This window comes from Cyprinodon variegatus, unplaced genomic scaffold, assembly GCF_000732505.1.
Source record: "Cyprinodon variegatus isolate N-32 unplaced genomic scaffold, C_variegatus-1.0 Scaffold204, whole genome shotgun sequence".
NCBI lineage: Eukaryota > Metazoa > Chordata > Actinopteri > Cyprinodontiformes > Cyprinodontidae > Cyprinodon > Cyprinodon variegatus.
This window is the reverse complement of record NW_015150657.1, coordinates 136,408-157,104: the sequence shown is the minus strand read 5'-3', so window position 1 is coordinate 157,104 and position 20,697 is coordinate 136,408. Positions and strand designations below refer to the sequence as shown.

At 35.2% G+C, this 20,697-nt stretch overlaps 2 protein-coding genes across 2 annotated transcripts in view; one reads left to right on the top strand and one right to left on the bottom strand.

Annotated features, from left to right (window-relative positions):
- The window catches only part of LOC107088037 (myosin light chain 1, skeletal muscle isoform), a 5,326-nt gene extending 3,294 nt beyond the window's left edge, over positions 1-2,032 (top strand). The window contains exons 4-6 of the mRNA XM_015379957.1: positions 77-250; positions 333-410; positions 1,492-2,032. Coding sequence (XP_015235443.1) covers positions 77-250; positions 333-410; positions 1,492-1,520 — 281 coding nt within the window. The 3' untranslated portion in view covers positions 1,521-2,032. The remainder of the gene's footprint in view (positions 1-76; positions 251-332; positions 411-1,491) is intronic.
- Positions 2,033-3,115: 1,083 nt separating this feature from the next.
- The window catches only part of map2 (microtubule associated protein 2), a 103,086-nt gene continuing 85,504 nt past the window's right edge, over positions 3,116-20,697 (bottom strand). The window contains exons 14-20 of the mRNA XM_015379947.1: positions 19,308-19,449; positions 17,876-17,932; positions 17,422-17,729; positions 10,442-10,534; positions 7,991-8,072; positions 5,661-5,773; positions 3,116-5,404 (exon numbers count right to left, since the gene is read on the bottom strand). Of these exons, the coding sequence (XP_015235433.1) occupies positions 5,183-5,404; positions 5,661-5,773; positions 7,991-8,072; positions 10,442-10,534; positions 17,422-17,729; positions 17,876-17,932; positions 19,308-19,449 (1,017 nt within the window). The 3' untranslated portion in view covers positions 3,116-5,182. The remainder of the gene's footprint in view (positions 5,405-5,660; positions 5,774-7,990; positions 8,073-10,441; positions 10,535-17,421; positions 17,730-17,875; positions 17,933-19,307; positions 19,450-20,697) is intronic.

Genomic DNA, 20,697 nt, shown 5'->3' with positions numbered 1-20,697 from the left:
TAATATATAAGTTTGTTCTGTTTGAGATGCACTATTAAAATGTTTGTTGTTCTAATTTTTATTTCTTTTTATGTAGACATGGCCAGCAAGAGAGTAGAATTTGAAGCTTTCTTGCCCATGCTTCAGACCATCATCAACAGCCCAAATAAGGCTGGATTTGAAGATTATGTTGAGGGTCTTCGTGTCTTTGACAAGGAGGGCAATGGCACAGTCATGGGCGCTGAGCTGCGCATAGTCCTTTCAACACTGGGTAAGTCCAAACTGTTTTTTTCAATGCATGTATGACTAACCTAATATCTTAATGTTGAATGTGTTCTGTGACCCCTTTGCAGGAGAGAAGATGAATGAGGCAGAAATCGATGCCCTCATGGCAGGACAGGAAGATGAGAGTGGCTGTGTAAACTATGAGGGTGAGCCAGAAATTCAGTAACACTACTTCTATTACTAATACTACCGCCATAAAACTGAGATGCACCATATAAATATGATAAAGCCCATTGTTAATTAATCTCAAGCATATACTATAAATTATTCATCTGATAGCAGAAAATTGTAACTCTCCACATATCAACTTTTTATATGACAACAAACATTAATCTAGTTTTCTCAGCTCTAAACTAGTAATTAAAAATAGGAATATGCAAAACTCGACCCATTCTGTAATGATTATCCTAAAGCATCTTAATTTTCTTCTGATAATATGTATATATATATATATATATATATATATATATATATATATATACATTTTTTTTTCTTTTGTTCTTCTTTACAAATTCATTTAGAGGCGTAAATTGGGATTTTTGAAGTGAGTTTCTATTAAAAAGTTACAGGTAATTAATATCCTACATATCAAGGTACCTCTTTTTGACATCTTCATTTAGTATAAATCAAAATCAGGTTCTGGAGGCTGAAGTTATCAGTTTACCTCGGGTGTGGTGAGACCAAAGGGTCTAAAAACTTTTTGTACTTTATATTGCTTTGAGTTTGTCATTGGCAATAAAGGTAAAAAGGACTTAAATTATGAACAAAGCAAGGGACATCTTTGGATTGAATGTAATGCAAAGAGATATCAAATGGAGGTACCAGGAATTACTGCAGGTACAGTACACTATTGACACAAAAAGGCTCAGCGCCAATTCACCACATATGTCATCTCAAGGCACTTTTTGGTTCAAAGCTTTCTAAGGAAAACCAGCTGATTGTATCGACTCTTTGAATCGAAAGCAATACCTCACAACAAGTATGCATGTAGGGACAGTGGAGAGGAAAACTCCTTTTGCTGGTCACTAAAATAAAATGCATTCTTAAGGAATTACTTGCTATTATTTTTTTCTTTCCTTTTGTCACCTTGTTTAAATAATAAATGATGCAGATCTCTGTTTTTCATGTGATATACTAGTTTATCACTAATATCATGTGGATCATATTTTCCCTCATTAATTTTTCTACTCTGTTCTTTCTGTTTAATGCCCTGGTCAACATCTACAGCCTTTGTCAAGCACGTCATGTCTGTGTAAGGACCCTGCCACTGTGGTGGTGAACATCGACTAGTGCAGACCCCATGGTGTCGCGACATCCACTCGCTGTTTCCTGAATCATCTTGGAAGCAGGGGGAACAATGGACTAAGAGATGTCATTTCTTGAACCCTGTTTTGTTAAATCATACTTTTTTTCTCTCTTTTGTCCAAATGGTGCTTTATTTTATTTTTTTCCGCCCTTCTGTCTCTTTCTCCTCCTGCCACTTGGAAAGCAACGATTGCAAAGGAGGTGCTTCTTCCTTCATCTTCATCCTGGTCCCATGGTCTCATTGGGGTTTTGTTATTACAGAGGAGCAGTGATGGAAGGGGAGGTGGAGTACCGATGACCATTTCCTCCCAAGTGTTGTTTATTTGGCTGTCTAGCTGCCATGTCAGCGACAGGTTTGGCCCAGGTCTGGCCATTAAAATCAATCCACCTTTTGCTCGATCCATCCCTGAGTCTTAAGCTATTCTATTCTCTGCCATTTCACAATAAACTTTTCACACTCCCATTATTTTCCAGAGTATTTGACTCTATTCTCCACCTACCTTTGTAACTTGTATATTATAAATAAATAGGAAATGGAGGCTTTTTATTTTTTTTATAAAAAAACAAAAATCCTCTTTTAGTAACTTGCAACTTTTAAACTTGGACTCAAACATAAAACAGTTAGGTTTTGAACTATGTTTTACTAAAAAAATGCTATTTAGCACTTTTTAATTCCTACATACAAAATAGTTTCACATGTAAAGGTAATACATTTGACAGAATAGCAGCAGAGTTAAGTATATCAGCTGTAGCTACAGAAAAAATGACCTTTATTTTAGTTGCGAAATACCATATCTTGCTATTGACTCTTGTTTAGAATAATCTAATGGATTAGATGACAATATTTTACAGAGACAGGAACAATTGGCACTTTAACAATGTATTCGCCAAACAAGCAAGAGCCTCAAGGGTGTTAAAGAAACAAAAACAACCAGAACAGCCTTGGATTTTTTTTTTCTCATGCTGATTTCCAGCCTGGCCACAGACAACTGTGGAATAGCAACCCATCCTTCATCTCTACCAAAGGGTGGCGTTAGTGGACTGTGGCCCATCTCAGAATCTCTTTGCATTCAGATTTACAGCACAAAATAAAAAAAAAAAAATGTTTTTCCACAAAGGAAAAGCCATACCACATCCTCACAGAGAGTGTCTGGTGGCATTTACTGGGAAAATTTGGCAAGTGTTTCATGTGAGCAAGACAGATACTCGACTTTGATACCCAACCGAAATATATTTACTTACAAAAAGACCTCCACAAAGTATATTACCAAGTGGAATTTTTAAAATAAAAAATATTGAAAAAACACACTCAAATTTTCTTCTTTGTTAAGCTATGAGAATAGACTTAAAATAAAAAATTATTCATGTATTCAAAGCAAATAATAAAGCAAAAATGATTACCAGTTTTAACATCCTTCAAAAAAAATTATGTTTATTGTTGCAGCTAGACAGGAACAATCAATTTGGATAATAATGTTTTATTTGATAAGAAAATTCTTAGCTACTGTAAGACAATTACAGATATCTAGGTATTAACTGTACTTTAAGAAGAAAAATGCTTAAAATGTAGATTTTTATGTCAAACTGAAAAGGATGAAAAATCCAAAGAGTTGTTTTTTTTAAGCTTTCATATCGGATTTTGTTGGATTTATTTTGGAATTTTCTTATTTCACCCCTGGAATATTACCAAAATGACAAAAATGTCCTGTCCAGGAGTGAAACTCCAAAACCGTTCCACTGATTGCTTAAAAGGAATTACATGTATGAACTTAGAAATTCCATACACACGTTTTGAATTGGCTGCACAGTGAGGAGTGATACAGTGGGTAGCTCTGCTGCCTTGTCCTGTGTGTCTCTGTGTTGCCCTACGATAGGCTGGTGACCTGTCCAGGGTGTACCCTGCCTCTCGCCCATGACAGCTAGAGATAGGCACCAGTAACCCTCGTGACCCCAGTTGGGATAAGCGTGACAGAAAATGGATGGTTGGATGGATGTTTTGAGTTCCCGTTGATATCTTCAATGATAGAGAATAAAAACAGAACAACAAGATCAATGTCACATTTTGTTATTTTTATTGTCATTAATCATCATAATTGGTGTCATATCAACAGGAGAAAAACTGCATACATCTACTTGACCTTTTAAATACATTAAGAGTTGCTGCAGGGTGGAGCAGGGCCCGGGGAGGAGAGGTACACGGAAATGGGAAATGCAGAAAAACACAGAAGCAAACAAACATTTGCAGTTGAGGGCAGTAGCTAGGCAGGAGGCGGGTCAAACCACAAACAGTGTCAGAAAGAAAAAAAAACCTAGATCACCCAAACATTTTGTTCAAACAGATATAACAGGAGCTGACTGAGTTCTTTCTCCCCAGTGTACATTTTCAACAATGAGTATTTTTCTTCTTAAGGCTTTTAAAAAGTTTTTTTTTTCTTTTCTTTTAACAATTTCTTTATCCTACACATCACAACAAACAAGTTGGATACAGAGGCATCCCTCCTTAAAACGGCAAGGGATCTGCACCAAACGCAAACAACAAACACACACCCCCAGCACACACAGAATTTTGAGTAGTGGCATCATCTGTAATATCTATTCTTCTGTGAATCAGACATCAATTAGCATATCATTTTGATGAATGAAACAGCTAATTTTATAGGTGTTTCCTAATACTCCTTGAGGAATTTCCTCCTAGGTTGAATATTTGCGAAATGAGCTCTTATACAGGAAACTACAAAGATCTACTGAGCAGGTAAAAGTGAGTAAGGTTGACAGGACGGAGGTGCCTCCCTCAGTAACACCAGATCAGTCTCGGACATTGTCACCAAGCTTTACACTGTAAAACATCTATTAACTACAAAACATGAACTTGTTTACCTTTATCCAATAAATGAAGAATGATTTACTAAAATTTTTTTTTTTCTTAAATACAAAAGAGCCTCTTTTCATAGTGGATTCATACATGCTTGTTATAACACGATGTGGTTCTTGCATAAATGCCATTTTAAGGTAATATCTCAGAGCCATTTTTTTTTGCTTCGTTTAAAAATGTGTAGGTGTGTGGATGGGAAGCAAGTTGTATTTTAAAGATATCTCGATGTTGTTTTTAAATAGATTATGAATTGAGTCCAAATGCTGTCTCTGAATGAGGATGCTTGTTGGGGGCTCTGATAATCATGCATGTTTACTGAGCAGGAACAAAAAGGGGGTGTTCAGACAATCTCTAGTGTGAAGTAGAAAAAAATGCTGTCACTTTTTCAAAACACTGATCCAAGACCTGCAAAGCCAGCGTTAACAGATATACCACTTAATCTAGAGCAAATGCCCGGTCTAACTTTATGCAAAACATTGTTCAAAACATAAAGTAATATCCATAACAGAAATCAGGAAAAACACATGTTTAGGGTTAAAAATAGAGAACTAAAAACACAGTAGCTTCTAAATCTAGTCTCAGCTTAGAGTTTAATGATGTATTTTGAGATAAAGAAGTTAAGAACTCTGTTTGCTGAGCATCAGCGGTGACCATTTTGTTTTAAGATGGCAATTGAGGGCAGAAAAGTTTGAAAAAGGGAGGATGTCTTGGATGCAGAGCAGCAATCCAGAGATCTAATGTTCACAAGCCCTGCTTGGCTAGGGCATCGGTGACATCCTTGGCCAAGGTTGCTAACTGTGGAGACTCCTGTATGTTGAGACTGCCAGAGGATGAGAGCTGGCTCCCCTTTTGTTGGTGGGGAGAGACAGAGCCTGACAGACCAGGGGATTGGACGATGATTTCAGCTCCGTGGTCAACGCGGGCCTTTGCATGCTCGCGAAATGTCAACCTGTGGCTCTCAATCTGTTAAATGCAGGACATGTGATTTAAGAGTACAATGAGAATAAGATTGAAGCAACAGTCCTTCTGTCTGCATTGTTCAGGTATATGGATAAAAGACATATTCTCTTGGATTACATCGTAAAACTTATCCAGATGCTCTCTACTCATTAGCCTTGATTAAACACCAAGAAGACGCTATGATGTGTGATGAATCAATCAAAACAGAACTTTGTAGAAATCTGATGTCTCTTCTTGAATGATTCAATTAGACACTCACCATAATGTGCCCTCCACCAGGAATGTGATGTGCATTCTCCAGTGAACCCACCTTGGCTTGAGCTTTGTCTTTAAAATCCAGCTTCACACTCTCGATTCGCACATTACCACCTCCTGAAGACAAGCAGGGAAAGATTGGATGATTAAAAAAAAAAACAGTGCATCATGAAGAAATTAAAAGATGATAACGAAAGGCAGGATATCCCATTGACAACATCATTCTGAAAACACAGGGGGGCCACATTAGAATACTTGGATAAAAGCATAACCACTCGTTAGAACGGCTCAGTCAAACCCAAGACCATGATCCAAATGAGAATCTATACAGTAGCAAGACAAGAAAACTGAAGCTCTTTGACACTTTACCTCAAATTTAACAGAGCCTGAACTAACTGGCAAAAAATAATAATTTTTTAGAGTGCATTTGGACCCTTCATATATTTGCAACATTAAATTGCTTGTGAAGAGGAGTCTGAAAAGAAACTAGACTTTCCAGATTTTATTTTTGCACAGATTATGAAACCCAAATTCTCCTTTGCACTTGCAATCTGTTCTTGGTCCACATGTAGTAAACCACAGGTTTTGTTTACAGCATGTAAAAAGAGAAATTAGCTCAAGGGGTATAATTACTTGTGTGTTTGGAATTAGCATTGTGGTTAATAGTTGGGAGGAACCTGAATGCAGAGAATGTCCTAAAAAAATAAAGGTTAACAAGTATACTGTAAAGGCAAGACAGCAGGAAGATAATATGTGACAGAGTAGCAGTGAGCAGCAGTTTTGTATGTAAGAACTGCATACAGTGTTTAGCATCTATAAATTCTTCCAGAGATCCAGATTAGCAACCTGGAACCGCGACTGAAACCATCTGGAGGCAGCAGTCAGAAAAGGGTAGAGTGATCGACCATATATTATACTTTATTTTATTTTCCTTTTTTTTATAGACTTCCAACTATGCAAGAAAAGCTTGATAACTTTCTCATTCATTTCTGCATCTTGCAATGAAAAAAAAATGCTTGCTTACAGACTGACTTTCTTGACGTGACTTTATCTATGGGGATTAGAATTATTAAGACTTAAACATCTTTTTTTTTAATCTGACCCCGATTGGATTCAACGCAGGTCATAAAATGTTGTTTCAAACTCAGGTTGGTTTTCTAGTTAGGGTCAAGGCAGATGCAGCAATGTTTTCCAGGGACCAAAAAGCCCCTCCTACAGTTCACTGCCTGTGGACAGATTTATCAAGCTGTCAATCCAAACTAAGTTCATGGCTCAGTTCAACTGCTATTCTTTGAGTGCACTGGGACAACAAAGAGCTCAGCAGCAAAGAGTGATTGATGGGACTTTCAGGGATTTATACAAGCTAAAAAAATCAACAATGTCCTAAAAAACAAAACAAAAAACAAATAAAAAAAATGTTTGATAAGTAAATCATCTAGAATAACATATTCAATTCCCCATTCTCTCTGATCAATCTCTCTATATTGTCCCAGAGGTTTTATATTGGATTTTAGTTGACTTGCTATGATCATGGAGGCAGATTTTTGTTTGATTACTTATTTCTTCCTCAGTTTGATCAGAGTTTTGTGTCCCTCTCCCAGGAAAGGGTGAAATAATAACAGATTGTCATCTATCTGGTAGATTGCAGCATACGTCTTTACTTTACAACCAAAATTAATGGTTTCAATGAAAACTCCCAAATTCATTTAGGAAACTAAAACGATTTAGATCAGTGATTGGACCTTTTTGTTGGTATACCTGTCTAACTGGCTGATATGATGGCATTTACTGGTTATGGAAACCCTGTGAGCCGAACACACTGTCGTTTGCTGCACTTCTCTAATAGAGAGTCCAGTGACGTTATTTCAAGGCCAAGAGCTTTGCAAAGGAAGAACTATGATGAGCACAACGTCATATTGGCTTTATCTGTTGCATTACATTACACAAGCTATAACAGCAATGCATTCCTGTTTAAAAATCCAACAATGTTTGTAGAAGGAAGGGGCGGTGTGCGGTTCTTGATGTACAGTAAGGGGTGTTTCTTTTTGGGACAAAATGGATATTGCCATCTGGTGATTTCTGAAAAACAGCTGGACAGACAAACAGAATATATATCATGTCAATGGACACCATACTGGACACCAAGGTGAACAAAACTGTGAAAAAAGTAATGAATAAACTCCAAAGATGTTTAAGTGGCAATGAAGAGTTCAAATTAGTGCTGAGGATGCTGTGCACTAAGGATCAAGGCTGCACAGAAAACCCACAGCAGCTGTCATAGACATCATAGCCCAGTCTCCCTCTGCAACACCAGCTGTGTATAGAGCTTTATACCTGGCCGATGATGGATGTTGTCAAGAGAACCACATTTGGAGGTCACGTGGCTCAAGTCAATCTTCTTGTTCTGTATTTGTATCTGAAAGAGGCAAAGTTGGGAAAAGAAAATTCAGCTCTTAGAGATAAGCATGAGATTCCAAATGATAGGGAAAAAAGGTATTCTTTCATTATCTGAGTTATAAAAGAAACTGGTTTTATCCACAATTTCTAATTCTTTCATGAATTTTCTTGGTAAAGGAATTTTAATAAACAGGCTCGTAATGAGAGTATTCATGTTTTGTGTTTGTTTTTGTTAGCACAGTGCTCTAAAATGTCTGTAGTACCACAACAGTTTCAGTTAAGACAATCTTTATTCAGGTTTCTCCCAGCAAGTATTACATTTAATGTTTTTTTTTCCTAATTCCGCAAACAATTGTGATTCTTTAGCAAGTAATAGGTGATTACCGTAAATAAAAACTACGCAAAACAAATCTCATTTAAAAACGAAATGGAAATAAACAGCTGTTTAAAATAACAATCAACAAAAACAATCAACAACCACTAAAAATGTCTTTATTGGCAAACATTTTGAACTCCACTGGTATTCCTGACCATATGTCTTTTGCACTGAGCTCTAAGTGTTTAAGGTTGGAGAGCATCTTTCCAACCCATTTATCTTCTACTCTCTCCACAGATTCTGGATCAAATTCCAGTAATGGTGAATATCACTTCTAGTGAGTGAGACAGCAAACAGAGAGGAGCAATAAAGCTTTATAAACACAGCACAATGGGTAAGAAGAGAAACATCACATGCTGAAATGAATCACTCAGACATGTAAGGTTCCAGTTTTCCAATGATTAATCCAGAGTAAAGAAGCATTGTTATACACGTGTCAACAAAAATAAGACAATAAACAATGAATATCGGACCATGCAGACAGCTGTAGGAGCTTCTGCCAGTACCATACATGTGAAGACAAACTCCATAAAGGTATTGTGCTTTGTGCAAGTGTTAGAAGGCGTCCTTCAGCTCTTTATTTGTCCCAGATTTCATTTGAAATCACATCTTTCAATCTAAAAAACAAACATCAACTCTAAAGTTGTGTAAACTACTCCAAAGATTCTGCATTTTTAAAACATACTGAGTTTTAGGACATCTAGAAAATCCTAGATCACGGACCATGCCCCCATTTTCCTATGTTTTCTTTGCTTAAATCATGGGAGGTGGAAATTTATATAAAACATCTTACTATAATAATGGCATGCATCAGTTTTCTTGAGCTCTTATTTTTGTTACTCTAACATTTTAAAATATATTTTCAAATATAGCTTTTCGAACCTTAATTTATCTTAATTTGCTATGTTTTTGTTTAAGTCGTACCACCAAAAGGCTTAACATTAGTATAATTACAGTAACAGTCGCTAAATTGGGAACAAAGCAAAAAACAATAGTCTCAAAGTGACTTTGTTAAGAAAATATTTCAGTTAAAAATTAATTAACTTCAACATGGTTTTATGAGCAGCTATGAATGCTTTTAGCCACAGGCAGTGTTGTTTAAGCAAAGCTGTTTGCCAAGATATGTGAATCATTTCTTGCTGAATACTTGATTTCACTAAATAAAATTACATTTGTTATAAAGGGATTAAATTAAGTGGTATAAAGTTAGCAGAACCTTTATTTGTCTCATTGTCTTGTGGTGTGCTTATAATGAGCATCAGTCAAACCAGAAAACCACAGATTAGGATTAAACATCTAACCTGTTTCCTCTACAGTACATGGTGCCAATTAGATTTAATCAAGTGTTCAATGAATTCCGTTATATTTAACTTCTAATGTTTTATTGTAAAAGTCTTTGATAAAGGGGTATGATCAAAAAGAAAAAACCTTTATTATTAAACCATATTTGATAAAATACACTTCATATAATCTTTTGAGTTCTTGAACCTTTGGAAATGCCTTTCCAAAATTAAAGACACATCTTAAACAAAGCGGTGGTCGTATTTGGTAACCGTAATAAAGATGTCTATACGGATTAAAATAAATAAATACATTTTTATTTCCATTACTATAGTTCTACACTGGACTAACTATACACAAGAAAAAAATAGGAAAAGCTATTTTTAGGAAATCATAAGTAACAAAATAGCTACTGATACATGTGGCAAATAATTACCATATGTATTGTTGTTTTAATAATTACCTAATAACATGATTTATTTTCCTAATGAAAGAATGAACCTAAAATAATTCTTTAAAAAATTTACAGTATAAAACTTAAAATAAAAGAGAATCAAATTAGCACAGACCTCCGCTGCTGTGTGAATGATCAAAAGTCAGATCAATAAAATATTTAATACGTTGAAAAAAAGAAAGTAGGAACACTGCAAAAAAGCACAACACAACACAGAACAAAAGGCAAACAGCACTGACAATGTAGCACTGAGAATGGTTTGCAGGACAAGACTCACGTGTCCACCTCCTGCTGAGTGGCCCCGCCTGTCCAAGGACCCACACCTAGACTGAACATGGCTATAGTCCAGTTTAACAGTGGGGATGAAGACCTGCAGGGGGGAGGCGGGGAATGAAGTGGAACAATCCTTTGACTCTTAAGCAAATCTTGTTAAAAGTTTGCATCACCTAGTCCTGCTTCTTTGACTGAAGCACTGGAAGTCAGAGTTTGCTTACTGCCTATAACCAGAATTTTACTAAACACCACTACACCTGGAGGAAAAGCACAACAAAGGACTCTCCTAAATTAAATAAATACTACAAAAAAGATTTAAAGCACTAGACTCAAATCAGCTAACTGACAAAAGCTCTGACTCAATTTGGGATCTTTCAAGTACTGAAGGCTTCATACACAGATAATGGGAGGCCAAAACTGTAAGGCAATACTTGTTTTTATGTGCAACATTTTCAACTTGATTGTGGCAGCAATGGCAGATTCTTCAGAGGAGTCTAAAAATACCAACCAGAGTAAATTACAGACAACTTATCTAGTGAGACCAAAGTTTAAAGGTATTAAATAGATTAATTAAGTGTCCACATGTATCTCAAATTAATTAATTCATTGATGGCTGACATTCTTAAACTTATGGTAACACCCCCCCTCCCTCCCAAAAAAGAAAAAACTAAAGATAACAAATATGAGTGTAACGATGAATGGCTCAGCAGCTGCAAGGAGAAAAGCAGGAGTGAGATGCTGACGTATTCCACTTCCTTAGCGCAAATTAACAATAAAGATACAGACATTTCATGCAGCAATTGTAAACAGAAATAAATCAATAAGCGAATGCATTCCTAGTTGATTTAGGCAAGGAAAATATGATAGAGATCAACAACCGGTCGGTCAGCTTTGAACCTGGCATAATAACCATGGAAATTCCCAAATTGTTGAAGATAAACTTGAGTACAGTAAGGTATCTACCATGAGCTGATTCATTCCATCTTTTTCTTTGTGCAAACTGCTTAAAAATACTGAACCTAAAAAGTTAGATCAATTATTTATTTTTTTTTTTTAAGAAAAGGTCAGTGAGTCAATCAAACAACTAAATACTAATGGATTCTTTTTAAAGTTACTTTAAGAGAAGAATGTGAGTCATAGAATATAATGATTTAGTTGATGTTAGGGAAATACTGGGTTATAATAGTGAATACAAGTGTTCTCTCTTTTTTATTCTTGCAATACATATTAGTAACAGCATTGGGTTATTTAGTGCCACACTCAGTCAAGGCTGGAAAGACTTTTGTACCTAAAAGCTTAATTATACAATTTTATTTGTGTCACTTGCCTCAGTGTTTTTCCGTCTTCCTGCATCAAGCTAATAAGTTTTGATAACAGGTTTGGGCACATGTTGAAAACACAACTCTCAAATGCATAATTACTGCCATTTTCCATTCATATTTAAAATATGTAATAAAAAATGTATTTAATTATATTAATGGAACTTTTTTATATCCAGCTTTGTCATGGAAAAGGTGGCATAAGAGGTAAAATACCTTTTATGTCTGCTTGAGATTGTATTTTGAGATATATTTTGGAACACATTTTCCAACGCCTATCTATAAATTATGTCTCTGGAGAGCATGATTTACAGAACAAGTGTACATTATGTTTTTTTTTTTTTTTTCATGTTTTTTCTTCCAAATATTGGTGAGAAAGAAAGAAAAAGTCTTTTAGTTCTAAACTGGGAGAAAGGAAAACCGTTCCTTATATGTTTCTTTCTGTACTGCAGTTTATATTTTTTTTTACACAGAAAAGAAATGATCATGGTGTGAAATATATGTCTGCATGGTGGTCAGACTTTTACAGTGAAAATTTGAGAAGTGTTTCATGCATTTTTATTTAGTCTGCATTTTTTAATCCATTGTAGAACCAACCTTTGGTATCCGCACTTCTACAGGTTTTTACAACATATGACAGGACATTTCTTTTGTCTGGGTAATTAAATGAAGAGTTTTTGTGGCAATCTGTTAATAAGTATTGCCTCCAGAATGTTACATTTACATCCAGACTGTTCTAACATATTTATATAATTTGCTTTTTCAGAAAAATACTGGGATCATACAGTCCTGCAAGGGTTTCTTTTTTCCCTTTAATATTGTAACCCCTGATAAATTCTATTGCAAAGTATATTTTATTTTCGTTAAATTGCTTAAAAGGCATTCTTTTTCAGCTTCATACATATTTTATAACCAATAAGGCTGTCAACGTGCAAAAAAAGTAAGTTCTAAAACATTAAACAAGAAATATCATAACATCTATAAAATAATATTGCATCTCACTTTTCAAACCACTCAGACCAAAATAATGTAGAATAGTTTCCAATGTTCTCAGAGATGTAGACCTTTAAATTAACCATTCAATTGATTAATCAATAACAGACTCATTATACCCCAAAAATTGAACTTTTAGTTGTATTTGAAATTCCAATAACAAGAAAGTTTTCCAAATTCTTTCACATTTCAAAACATAAAAAGGAATGGCATATTTACTTTGGCTAGTAACTAGTTACTTTCACTGAACAGAAACTGAGTTACTAACTTGGTTACTTTTTTGAGAAGTAACTATAACTAAGTACATTTTTAAGTAACCCAGAACTAGTTAAGAATAAGTCACATTATGTTCATGTTCTGCCTGAATCCACAAAAAATACAATATCGACTGTTTAAGTGGAAAAAGGAATGATCCAAATATTTCTGATACAAAGCTCAAATACTGAACTGCAGCAGACTAAATTTATCTGCAGTGATTAACGATTTGGGTCTAAGAAATCAAAATAAGCCCTTTTACTACGTCTGATAGAGAGAGACAGAAAAAAGACAAGATGAGTGATGATACCAGCAGGCTGTGGGCTCAGGTCACACACTTTGTTGTCAACAAAGAGTAAAAGAGATAAAGCGTAGCACTGGCAGAGCAAAGAGCTTCTGCGATTTGCTGCTGATGGCATGTCTTGTTCAGTTTACAGGTCAGCAGCTCGGTGGAAGTCAGTGATGAGCTAGGAGAAGCTCTGCGAATTTATGACGTTACCTCAGGCGGTCAGTTACATTACTGAACACTGATGTCTGGTCTGGTAAAATGAAAATTTGGTATAAAATCATATAATCACCAAGAATGTGTATCTGCCTAAAGAGAACTAGTGCATACATAATATAAGTAGCACAATCATGTTGATGCAAGTTATATTTTCTATTTATTTTGTTTCTGAAATGTGTATTTACAGAGAAATTCATTCTCTACACTTAAATACTAAAACACATGTTGAAATCTTGCTTCTCAGCTGTCAGTCAATGTATTTTCTAAACTGAGCTCATTACCTGATATGACTGGAGCTTGTGCAAGTCAGTCTTTAAACAGGCTCAAACTGGGAAAATCATCTTGTGTTTTGATATTTTAGAGTTAAAAGTACAACTTCAAACACCTTGTATTTAAATTTGAGTTTTAAACAAATAATTGATAGGAGGCGTAATGCCTGACTGTAATAGTTTTGGTAATTATGAAAAAAAAGCTGAACTTTTACAGACTTGAATTTCCCTTATCCTTTTGAGTTTCCAACTTTTACCTGAAATTAAGCATGAAAACCTTTAAACTAGGTTACACCTGTTGGAAAATAGAAATATTGGTATCTAAAAATTATGCGAAGGGAATGCTGGTGTAGGTAACAATCTTTATAACACAAAGGGTGGTAGCTGCTAATTACAGTACTGGAAAAAAAACTATATAAAAATCAAAATTTAGATGGACAGAATGGTGAGACTTTTTTCAATATCTAAAATACATAGGTTATCCTGATCATAATTATTTACCATCAACACAAAGAAAGCTTTATTTGACAATAAATATAAATCAATTAACACATAATTAAGGATATAATATGTCATTGAGTGGCTTTGTATAAAAATACTTCATGCTTTGTTTCAACGATGACAGAAAAAGTGAATTTAGAAATAGTATTTTTCATCTTGTTTTCAACATCAAGAAAACATATCAGAATATAAATAAATAAATAAATATAAAATGGATGTCCTCAAGAACATATTTAGCGTTGCCTTTGCTGTACGACAGTATGCAGCACTAAAAAGGTTAGGATATCATAACTTTTTCCACTGTTCCCCAAAAGCTGCCATCCTTAAGTAATAAGGCAGGAAAAGATACACAACTATTTCTGTGTAAATGGAAACGAGCCCTTCAGAAATATGCTGTTCTCATCAGGTCTGGACATAACTCCTACAGAGTTTATTTTGCAATCTGTATCACATTGTAACACCATCGGACTAAAAACTGCCAAAACTCCTCCATCTTGGAAGCAATGATGTAAATAGATGTTAGTGGTAGGAAAAAGGACATTGTCACAAATTCTAACCAATAATGCCTTCATACGCAGAGGAACATGTAAACAAATTCAGATCCAGCCTCCAAAGTCATAATCTTATAGGCAAAATGCTTCGACTCTTAATCAGGTCATCAGTGCAGGCTTGTAAGAGCTGATAGCTACCAACACCCTGCTGTTTCCATCACCATGGGTGATGCTGCAGGACTGCTTCTTGGTTTCCGGTTTGAAGCTGAAAATGATATATTGACAAACCTGCACATTTTCCACAATAACAGAAAACAGGATTTAAATGCTGAAGAATGTTGATGCTGACCTTCCATGTAAAGCCTGGAGGAAAACATCAGGCCTGAACGCTCTCAGTTTGCCTCCCCAGTAAAATGACAAAAATTATTTCTACTGAAATAATTAGTTTTTTAATCTTCCATCTTAGGAATAATGACAGAAACATGAATGTGCTTGAAACAAACAGCTTAGCTTAGGCTACCAAGATGGTAGTTCATTAGAGTTATGTTTTTTTTTTTTTTTTTTACTTTTTTATATTAAAGGGTACGATAGATACTTTTGAGGTTCCCTAGCTTTTTTGCAAACCTATCTCCTTCGCACAAAACAAGACCAAGTGGGCACACAATTAGAAAACAGAGCAATAAGACTATTCATGACAAGACAAAAGGAAAGTAGAAAAAAAAAAAAACAGCTGAGAATAAAACATAATTTGAACTGCATCGCTGTCACATGTACTTGTTGGTGTTGTTGTATTATCGATAAACACAAAACCAAACTGCATACCAAACAGGGGACACAATTGTAACAAAGCAAACACCATTTCGATGTAAAAATTATTTACATAACTGTTTTTTTATAGGATACCCTAAATGTTATTTTTGAAATATAGGTTTATGGTCTTGCTGGGTTACTGTTTTTCTATTAGAAAGCCTGAGGACATGATTTTTAAAACATTTTCTTCATTGAGATTGAGCAAAAATGTGTTCAAGGTTTAAATCGTATTTTGTGTTCTTTAGAAATTCCATAAGCTTTTTCGTGGGTTAAAATGAAACATTAAACATGAGTATAAAATATGTAAGATTTTTTTTCAATAGGTATTATGTTTATTCATCTATATTTAAGAAGCTTACAGAAATTATTCTTTTCTAGAAGGACATATTTGAAAATAGATTGACAGTGTTAAGCCCCGGGGTGTTAAACTGGTTTTTGAAAGGGCCGTGTGGCTGTATTTTTATTTTTTTTCCAACCCACCAGACTCCAGTCATCTCATCAAGTGAGTCCAGTCTTAACATGATGGCTTTATGAGATGACTGGATATTGGTGTATTTGACTAAACTCATGGTATCTCAAAGTCCTTATCTGAATGGTAGACTGATCCCCACCTTACTAATGTACAGAGGAAGTTAACACTTTCCCTGCGCTAGTCATGGTTAAAAAGCCTATCCTGAATGAGCTGGGATGGTTATTTAAAAAATCTAAACAAAATTGGGTTAGATCTAATAAAGGAATTTTTCATCTGTTAGGGCTGTCAATACTAATCTTACGTGACCACATATTAAGTTCAGAGATGTATTCTACCTTATTTTTCACTTTACTCCTCAAGCAAAGTCAGACATTAAAATTTTGGTTTCTGAGAGAACTGCGGATTTTAAATTAAACTCTCTTATACCAAAGCAAAAATACCTTCAAAGATACGTAGATTGAATGTCTGAAGTGCAATCTTGACTAAGTTCATGGCTTCCCAAAGTAGGACACTGACTGGTCAAACCTCCATATCTGACCTTACCCTAAAAATAAAAGCCATTTTTTTCAATATCTCACACACTTTTATTTAGTTATTCCTGGTAGAGTTTTGATTTCCTTTTAAATGTTATTAGCTTTCACTGATAGCACTGAGCTTAAACTCTGCATTGTACATCTGTCTCTTGAAAGGAGCCATTATGAGGTCTTAACATACACACACACACACACACACACACACACACACACACACACACACACACACACACACACACACACACGGAAATGAAAATTCCTAGTATGCACCACACGCTACTTGTTCTATGGGAGAAAATGGAGTCGGTGGCTGCTCCCTGTAGTTGTGAGATCTGTTGAAGCTTTATTTTGATCCATACATAAGGCACACAGGATTATAAGGCGCACTGTTAGTTTTTGAGAAAATGAAAGGCTTTTCGGTGCACCTTATAGTGCAGAAAATACGGTAAATTGATTATCAGCTTTTGGCAAATTGGGTGGATTTTAAAGGAGTTCTTAATCTTTATGAATTTCAGCCACACCATTAAAGTGATCATGTGTGGTTTTAATTCTGCAGATTTATTTTAGGAAGTATCATAACTCATTCATAAACATTTAAATACTATACTGTAGTTTTTTAAGCAGCACAAACTTTAAGTCTATGCATGTGAAATGGATATGAAACCAATATAGTATATTAGTTTTGTCTTAAATGTCTGAATGACAATGAAATTATAAAACACACTCTAAAAGAACAAAACTATTTGTTAAAGGGAAGAAAATAGAGATGCTGTGATGAAAGAAAGAAGACTGGCTTTAAGTTTTTGAAGCCAAAATTGTAAGATATGACATGTCACCTGTCCTCCTTTTGGCTGATACTTGATGTTCTCTGTTGAGCCGATCTTTGACTTGACATTCTTGAAGTCGGGCAGTGGCTGGTTGATGATGCGCAGCTGCTTAGGAGTGGTTGCAGGTGACTTTGGTGGTGTGCGGACCACTGCCACTTTTCTCTCCTGGGAGATCAAACTAAGGGAGCGTGGGGTCCCAGGGGTTCTAGAAGATGAAGAGTAGCTAGGAGGGGTTCCTGGGGTGATGGCTGTAGAGCCTGGGGTACGAGGGGTGGAATGGCCACTGCGTGCGGAACGAGAACGCATAGATTCTGCAACTGATGGAGGAGAATAGTTACAACAGATGAGGTGAAGACAACAAAGAGATGACTTGTAACTCTGAGTAATGCTATTGAATAACGAAATACAACTACAATCTATCACTTCAGTGCTCTTGCAGTAAATATTTGATATCACATCATACCTGTCATACTAGGAGCTCGTCCTATCCTATGCTCTGCTCTCATTTCAGTGCGAAATGCTGCAAAAGAAAAATAAAAACTTAAGCAAGGTTGTGTTGTTATATTAAATGTTCTGTCTTTGTAATCTTAAACACTGGGGCTGAATATTATATGGATCCTCAGGCCAATAAATCCACATCAAGGGTAATTAGGGTCGTATCACTAAATAATACAGTATACCCTAAGATATAATAATCAATAGAAACTGAACAATCTCTAGAAAGTGACTAAATTCTTTTCAGTGGCTAAGATCAATGATTGCCAGGTATGGAAAAATATTGTTATTTTGCCAAGTTAAAAAAGAGTGTAACCAAAAAAATCCCAATTACTTCTATTGGTTACAAAAAATATTTTTTTGTAACCAATAGAAAACCAATAAAAAAAAACAATAAAAAATATTATTTTGTAATGAATATTTTTTTATACTGTTTGAAAACGACTTCCTCTATGAAATAAGGTTAAGCTAATGGTTCATAACATACTATGTCGGATTCCCTATAGAAAAGAAATGTCTAAAAGTGAATAAATCAATTATATACCATGTCTTTAAAGCTGCTTGAGAAAGCCTGTATAATTGAAGGTGATAGGTTTAGACAAGTATCGCTGTGTCAACAGAAAGTATTACGCTTTTAGTGTGACATCGCCATCTTGGTTTTCTCTACAAATTTAAGGGTAGACTGGTAACATTGGATAAAAGTTCAATGCTGCATGGATGCCGTCAAATAGTCAAATTCTATTAACTGGGTTTATCAGAAAATATGTTCAGCTATTTTAGCCAAATAATAGTAAAGTCAGTCTTTGCTCAAAATTTTGGGACTAAGCAGTGAGTAAATCCTCATCAGTGCAGATGGAGGGTATGTTAAGTGTAGCATGAGATTAAAACATGTTGTTGGGTTATGCTGTTATGTTTGAATACCAGCTGTATTACTTCCATAGCACAGTCTAATGGATGCGTTTTACATGTGGTACCTGGGAGATCAAAGTTATGGAGATCAAACTTACTGAACCATGTCAGGTGTGTTGGAATCTAATGATGGATTTATATTTTTATTAGCCAGTGTATCTTTGTATGTCACTGTCAGCATGGGTGTTTAAGTATGTTATGTTAATTTACTGTAACTTATCTGTTATTTTAAAATGAAGTTTAGATCAATACATTTATATCATTAGACAGAAATTTTTTAGTTTTCCATTAAAGTAAGCAAAAATTTGTATTGGCCAAAGAGAACCCTCTATCTGAGCAGAACATATGTGGATTTTTTTCCACATTGGTAATAGTTTTTACCTTTTAGGAAAGTGTTTTGAAGATACAGTTAAACCTAAATAATCACATTAGTATGATGACAAACAGCTTTTCTTCAACTGCTAGAAACCCAAGTTAAATGAGCAGCCTACATGTGGGTCTGCGGGGAGCAGTTGATCCGGAGCTCGTAATGGAGGTAGAACTTTCCTCGTGTTCATTGTAGCCAAGGCGACCCAGGACAGAGGCATGCCGTGGAACAGAGTATCTTTTTACCGGACTCCGTGACCCTCCATCCTGATGGAAAACAGTCATTCATTCACCCAAAATATATCAGCTTGGATCAGAAATGACTAACTATGGCCCTTGAGCGCTACTGTCCTGCAACCTTTAGATGCATCCATGCTCCAACATAGTTGAAATAAAGAACTGAATGACTTCTTCACTCATCCTTCAGTCATGAAGTTTAGCTAATGCAAGACAGTGCCCAATTCATTTTATTCAAGTTTTCCTTGAGCAGGGATACATCTGAAAGATTTAAGACAGTAGCTCTGGAAAATTCATAGATAATATATTGTGATTGATCACAGCTAGTAAATATAAAACATATTTGTACTGTACTTTACAAATACCCTACCAAATGATGTTCCTCCTATCTGTACAGTACATTTCTATGATTATGTTGCGCTGTGTGGTCTTTCTAGTGAGAAAGATTATCAGCATATCTAGATCTTGATCTTTATAACTGGCAAATTATTAGCACAAGGCTAAGAAGGAACAAGGATGTGACCCAGAATGTTAATATAAATAACACAGTGACAAAGGGATGGTGAAAATGAAAGCAGTTTAACATGAATAATAATCAAACTTGATGTCATGGGTTTATCTATTTCCCTGATGAATAATTTAATATCTATGTGGTCAACCATTATCTTTGACAATTATTGTAATTCATATTACATAAGATGACTGGTTTTATTTAGGGAAATCAGAATAAAGGGGGATAAAAAATGTGTATTGGCATCTATTTTTAAACATACAAACATACAATCACTTCTCCTTTTTTATAATAAAATTACGTGCTACTTTCTATTGGTTTTCACATTAAATTCAAGCAAAATACAATGAAATAAGTAATTCTAATATGACAGATACTAAAGTGTGATAAAAGTGATTTTGAAAGCACTTTATAACACTCAACTGATCAACAAACATGGAAAGGTGGAGGACAGGACATTACTTCCAGCTCTGGCAAACGATAAACCACCACACACTAATAGATGTATTAGAAGACATTTACAGTATGCTGTAAATGACATGACATTTCCAGAATGTAGAAATTCTGTTATTCTAGACAAAATAACTATCATTAGCACGGTGGAGGAGGAAACTGGAGTCATGACCACACTGGACGATTGTGAAATGTCACAGGGTGACTTTACACCCAGTCAGTGTAATACACATTCAAAACAGATCTATCTCCGCAACTTCTTCAAAACCACATATTATTGCTCGTATGGGACGCTCGTATGGGACTAACTGGAG